This window comes from Pseudorasbora parva, chromosome 2 (assembly GCF_024679245.1).
Source record: "Pseudorasbora parva isolate DD20220531a chromosome 2, ASM2467924v1, whole genome shotgun sequence".
NCBI classification, from domain to species: Eukaryota; Metazoa; Chordata; class Actinopteri; order Cypriniformes; family Gobionidae; genus Pseudorasbora; species Pseudorasbora parva.
Genome location: NC_090173.1, coordinates 19,680,770 through 19,687,539, shown reverse-complemented (window position 1 = coordinate 19,687,539; position 6,770 = coordinate 19,680,770). Strand labels below are relative to the sequence as shown.

At 35.6% G+C, this 6,770-nt stretch overlaps 1 protein-coding gene across 1 annotated transcript; it reads right to left on the bottom strand.

Moving 5' to 3' along the window:
- Nucleotides 1-1,336: 1,336 nt before the first annotated feature.
- rln3a (relaxin 3a) lies at nucleotides 1,337-3,821 on the bottom strand. The gene is made up of 2 exons (XM_067458588.1): nucleotides 3,422-3,821; nucleotides 1,337-1,876 (listed from the first exon to the last, which is right to left on the bottom strand). Exons 1-2 carry the CDS (start codon nucleotides 3,582-3,584, stop codon nucleotides 1,614-1,616), a joined length of 426 nt encoding a protein of 141 aa, XP_067314689.1. The 5' UTR covers nucleotides 3,585-3,821; the 3' UTR covers nucleotides 1,337-1,613.
- Between the last annotated feature and the right edge of the window lie 2,949 nt (nucleotides 3,822-6,770).

Genomic DNA, 6,770 nt, shown 5'->3' with positions numbered 1-6,770 from the left:
TAGGCTATATACAAAAATGTCCGGGCTTTTCCTAGCTTTATGACAGTGAATGGGAGTCCAAAAAAGTGCCTCCATCCATCATAAAAGTGCTCCACAGAGTTCCGTGGAGTTAACAGAAGCCTTCTAATGCAAAGTGATCGGTTTGTGTAAGAAAAAGATCCATATTTAAAACTTTATAGACTAAAATCCGACAGACGCTGTAGGCTACGCATCGATTTACGGGGAAGGAGTGACCCCTAACCTGACACAAGAAGTATTGGTGAACGTGGAAGCGAAAAGGATAGAGCAAAACAAAACACTGGACATGAATTAGAAGTCTTAAATGAGAATTTTCACAGCAAAATGTCAGAGGAGCTTGAGTTTGTTGCACAGCCCTATTTGCGAGGTGTAAAAGCTCCAACATCGTGTCAGCAGTTTCTCTTTTGGCAGAAGTTGACTTGCATAGGCTGTCTTCTATTGCATAAGCTATTTTAGTTTATAAAGTCATGTACACTAATGGCTTGAGAGTAAGTAAATCATGGGATCAGTTTCATTCTGGGGTGAACTATCCCTTTAAGGTGGCACATTTGCTACACTTTACATATTTGGCTGTGCAGATTGGCAATGAATGATTAGTCATAATTACTGCATCCAGCAAGTTTGGTTTTTGAGAAATAATCTATTCTAAGCAAATGTTTAGCTTCCCTCTTTGAATTGCCTAAAGATACACAGTGTGCTCCAAAAGTCTGTGACTAATAAAATCACTATGATGTATTTTTTTCTAATTTAAGACATTTAAGTTATGTAATCAGAAAAATGTCAGTTATTTCATAATGTTTTTTAGCAGTTGATATGTCTCCCCTTTCCTCTCTAATTTCATTCTGATCATGCACATTATCCAACATGATTTCAGAATGCACCAAAAAGACCATCTTCTTCAATAAATATGTATATCTGATAAGGTCTCATTTGTTGATATTAGTTAAAGTATTAACTAACACAAACTAACAATATATTTGTTGCAGTATTTCTTGATCTTTGTTAATATTAGCTGTATGTATAATATTAGCTGTTAATATTTTCATGTTCATTTACAGTGTAACTCTTAACAAACACAACTTTAGATTTTTTTATAATGTAGTAAATGTTGAAATTAACATAAGATTAATAAATGCTTGTGTTGTTCATTCTTTGTTCGTGTCACCTAAAGTAGTTAACTAATTAGTAGTTAACTTAACTAATGAGACCTTATTGTAAAGTGTTACCTATGTTCTTCATTGTATATTTGACAGTTTACATTTAAATCCTTATAAAAGCTTATACAAACACATTTAAGCACAAACTGATTCATTAACGATTAATGCAAATGATCATCTTTATTCAAGATTGAAATATACCCTGGATAAAGATTAAAAAGTGAACACGTTGAATTCAATACAAAAAGTAACTTATTACATTACAACATCTATAAAATCACTGTTTAAATTAATCGCAACATGGGAGCTCAAAGAAAACAAACAACTTAGGTTTCTCAAGCACAATGAACAGAGACAGAAACATTCGACAGAGGAAGGGTTGGAGAAGCACACACACACACGCACACACACACACACGCCATAGAGAGGGATATAGTCTCAGCAAAGGGAGCTGATTTCTCCTTTGCTGCAGCCCCACTTGCAGCAGGCGTTGGACAGTCCCACAACGACATCACGTCCCTTTCTGTCAACGGTGCGCAGTGCTTCAAGCACCTCTTCTGAAATGAGAGAGCGCGCAGGCCTGCTGAACATGCCACCTTCCTGTTCACCTTGTGCCAGTGACGGAAGATTTGAGTCAGACGCATGCTGGGAGGCATCTGCACCATTACTGTCATACGAGCTCAGTAAGCCCAGTATTTCATCTGTGTGACAGAAGAGATGTTGATTAATGTAACAGTTGTAAGATGGATCATAATTTACATTATGTACTTCTGAAGTTGGTAAAAAAAAAGTTATCATTCACTGTTAAGAAGAGGGTACGATTTTTTTTATTAAGTATCTTATGCTCACCAAGGTTGCATTTATTTGATAAAAAACTGTGTATTGTGAAATATTATTAAAATGTATTGTTATTTATTAATTTAAAATGTAATGTAATTTCAGCATCATTACTCCAGTCTTCAGTGTCACATGATACTTCAGAAATCATAATAATATGATCAGGAAACATTTATTCTTATTATCAATGTTGAAAACAGTTAAATAAAGGTTGTGAAAACCTTGATATTTATATTTTTTTCACAAGATTCTTTGATGAATAGACTGCGTTTATTTGAAACAGATTTTTTAAAAACATTATACGTGTTTAACGCATTCTTGCAGAATAAAAGTATTCATTTCTTTTATTCAAAAACATATAGACCCCAAACTTGAATGGTCGTGTACATCATTTCCATAGTTCCACTTTTGTTATTTATAATCTTTTATTACTCTGCTGTTGTTAAACACGCACACACACACACACACACACACACGCACGCACACACACACACACACACGCACACACACACACACACACACAGACACACACACACACAGACACACCTATATATTGCTGGACAATCAATTAATTACATTCAAAATAAAAGTTTGTACATAATATATGTGTGTGTACCGTGTATAATTATTATAAATACACACTCTTTCATGGCTATATTTAAGAAATATTTACACTTATGAAATATGTAGATACTGTATATCTGTGTAATATATATTTATATAAATATATATAAATATAACATATTTTTCTGAAATATATACATGTGTGTGTATTTATATAATAACGATACACAGTACACACACATATATTATGTAAACACAAAATATTATTAAAAAAATAGCACTAAAAAAAATACACGACTGGTCATTGTGATATTTTTTGTATTTTAAAATTCCACTTTTTTTCTTCTTTTTTTACATTTTGATTGCCTTTAAATAAGCAAATAAACGCAGGAAAAAAATATTCTACATGAAAAAGTTAGTTCAGGAAAGAATAAAAATCAAAGTAGCCTACTCAATTCAATCTTATATTAAAGTGTAAATATCAACGTTATAAATTAGGTACAACTAGCCTACTCAACTTTTCTGATACTGGTGTTCCCATCATGCACTGGGGCATTGTTATAGGTTTAGTAACTTGCCATTTTGTGACATTTGGAGTTAATTTACTACTCAAAATGACAAATTCATAATCAAACACGATCTATTGAATGTTTCTGTCATTGTTTTTTTCTATATAAGTATTCAGGTGCAACATTACTTCTGTTATGTATAGATATGCTGTCTACACAATAGCTATTATATTAGCTTACTTAAATGTTTCTAAGAAAAGCATACACTTTAAAAGTTAAAAATGAAGTAAATGTTACTTATTGTTTTTCTTTTCAGTGTAGGTGTTTAACACTTACCTGTGTCTGTTAAGGAGCGTTTCCAACGAGAGCCTCCGCAGGTGAAGATGACGGCTCGGATGAACTCCCGGCCGCATAATTTGACTCCATACGAAGGGCCGTCCAGGGCCTTTACTCCAGCCAGCAGCAGACACACTGCGAGCACTGTGGTTTTCCACATCATGCTGAGAGCAGATATTCACTAACAGCGGCGGGTGATGTTCAGAAGCTGGTTTCCTGCTAGGCTCCCTTTGGTTCTGAACCAGATGCCTATTTGATGATTTTTCCTGGGTTCCTGCTCCTGCTTATAAAGAGATGAGGGGCAGACATACTCTCCCCACCCCCCACAGGCAGACAGGAGTCACAGATAACCATCCAAGATAGAGTCCGGGACCTTTCTGGAAACAAAAGGAAGAGCAGGAAAGGTGATTGTGTAATTAAAATGCAAGGACGTATTGTGACATGAGATACTCTTTCTCTCTAATGAATCATATTTGCAATGCGAGTCATTTCAAGTTATTGCTGTGTGCAAAATTGGCAAATCGTACTGATTACAAATTTCTTGATGGAAATTGTAGTTTGTAATGTAATCTTTTATCTGATTACTGTTTGATTACTTTTAGATTACTTTTGACCTGTATCACATATAGGTTGAATACGATTATTAAAATAAAAATACAAAGAGAAAGAAAATACACTGTACAACATGAATTGCATTAGGGGTTTGTGATGAAAAGCTTAAATAAATAATTAAATCATAAAAATGTAAAATTAAAATAAATAATGAAATAAAATTTTGATAATAAAAACACACTAAGAAAATATGCGGGTGGGGGCATAAATCCTCACATAAACCCATAATAATAATAATAATACATTTCATTTGTACCTGTGCTCTTCCTACCTATAACTTAACAATTAGGAAATATACATACATTGTTATCAGTTTGCACTGCATAAGTTATGAAAATATAAAGATTAATCCTTATTAAAGGTACTGAATTTATTTAGTCAAGAGCAGAAGTGAGCAATTACTTTTGTTCTTTACATTGTCATTATAAGTGGTTACTGTCACTTTAAAAGACCTTTCGCTGTCACACATGATGCGGATGTTAAAAAACTTACAAAACACGTGACTGTCCCCCACCCTGCTCCTCTTCAGAAACTTAAATTCGCTGTCCCATTGATCACAGTATTTACACAAGGGTTTACATCATTCGTCTCTGTTTTTTGTTTTTTTCCCCCCGTTGTCACTCGTCCATTGACGCACTCGTCATCTGACCTCACACACTAGCCTCACGACAACTGCCACCTACAGTACTGTAGGCCAGGGCTATTCGAATCTTACCCTGGAGGGCCAATGCACTGCAGAGTTTAGCTCCAACCCTGATCAAACACACCCACCTGTGATTTTCTAATGATCCTGGAGACATTGATTAGCATGTTCAGGTGTGCTTGATTACGGTTGGAGCTAAACTCTGCACTGCATTGGCCCTCCAGGGTAAGATTTGAATAGCCCTGCTGTAGGCTATTGCAGATGGCAGTTATCGCAAGCTAGTTACAGAGCTCAGATTGGAAATGCTTTAGTTTTTTTTACTCCGGTATTATTATTTTTTAATAACGCAGGTTAAAATTTACAGATTTTAGAGATTAACAGGAAAATACTAATACGGGAGGGCGGCGGGAAAGAAAGGTAAAATACTGGACTTTCCCGGCCAATGCCTTGTTGATGCTACACTGTAAAAAATTATTTAGAAAAAAAGTTGCCTTAAAGTTTTAAGTTCATTGAAATTAAAATTTTGAGTGAATACAATGAACATTTTTTGAGATTCGACAACTTTTATTCAAATATTATAAAAATATTTTGTAAGCATATTGGGTAATAATGTGTGTTTTATTTGTGATGACGCAGTGAAACATGCCAAATAGTGCTATTTTCATGATTTATCACATTTTTTATGTGGTTCAGATACAAAAATATTTTGAGTTTCTATTTATTAAACTAATTTCCTTCATTGTATCAACTCAAATTTTTAATTTCAATAAACTCAAAATTTTAAGGCAACCAGGTTACTTACTTTTTTAAGTTAAACCAACAAAAACCACCACAAATTTTTTACAGTGTAGAGGTCAAAGGAGAATGGACCGACTGATTAAAGCTGATAGAAGAGCTACTTTGACTGAAATAACCACTCGGTACAACCGAGATATGCAGCAAAGCCACAACACGCACAACCTTGAGGCGGATTGGCTACAACAGCAGAAGACCCCACCGGGTACCACTCATCTCCACTACAAATAGGAAAAAGAGGCTACAATTTGCACGAGCTCACCAAAATTGGACAGTTGAAGACTGGAAAAATGTTGCCTGGTCTGATGAGTCTCGATTTCTGTTGAGACATTCAGATGGTAGAGTCAGAATTTGGCTTAACCAGAATGAGAACATGGATCCATCATGCCTTGTTACCACTGTGCAGGCTGGTGGTGGTGGTGTAATGGCGTGGGGAACGGTTTCTTTGTTTTCTTTTAGGCTCCTTAGTGCCAATTGGGCATCGTTTAAATGCCACGGCCTACCTGAGCATTGTTTCTGACCATGTCCATCCCTTTATGACCACCATGTACCTATCCTCTGATGGCTACTTCCAGCAGGATAATGCACCATGTCACAAAGCTCAAATCATTTCAAATTGGTTTCTTGAACATGACAATGAGTTCACTGAACTAAAATGGCCCCCACAGTCACCAGATCTCAACCCAATAGAGCATCTTTGGGATGTGGTGGAGCGGGAGCTTCGTGCCCTGGATGTGCCTCCCTCAAATCTCCATCAACTGCAAGATGCTATCCTATCAAAATGGGCCAACATTTCTAAAGAATGCTTTCAGCACCTTGTTGAATCAATGCCACACAGAATTAAGGCAATTCTGAAGGCAAAAGGGGGTCAAACACAGTATTAGTATGGTGTTCCTAATAATCCTTTAGGTGAGTTTATGTTTTTCAATTTAATTATAATTGTAGTATATTTTTTATTTGCATTTTTATGCATTTAATAGACACTTTTGGGTTGGTTGTCAGGATATGCCACAGGGTTGTAGATGATTATGGCATTGCTAAATCGTTGGTAAAAAAATGCACCTGTTTTACTATCCACCTAGTGAAACTTGTAAGCCTGATCACTTATGAAAGTAACAACATGCCTTTGTGTTCTGATTTCACCCCAATGCTTGTTTTACCTTCTTTGCATCAATTATCTTTCCTTTATTTTTCAAATGATGTGATGACTGAGAGGTTAAAGGTTAAGGACAAAGAGCTGTAGCGAGCATGGCATTTTCAAAGCGCGATAACACAGTCCACTGCACACAGCAATCTTTG

What these genes read in the sequence shown, in the direction of transcription:
- rln3a (XM_067458588.1), bottom strand. Translation starts at nt 3,584, where the DNA reads ATGATGTGGAAAACCACAGTGCTCGCAGTGTGTCTGCTGCTGGCTGGA. An exon ending in ACGCTCCTTAACAGACACAG is followed by an intron (nt 1,877 to 3,421) that starts GTAAGTGTTAAA and finishes TCTGTCACACAG; the next exon opens with ATGAAATACTGGGCTTACTG.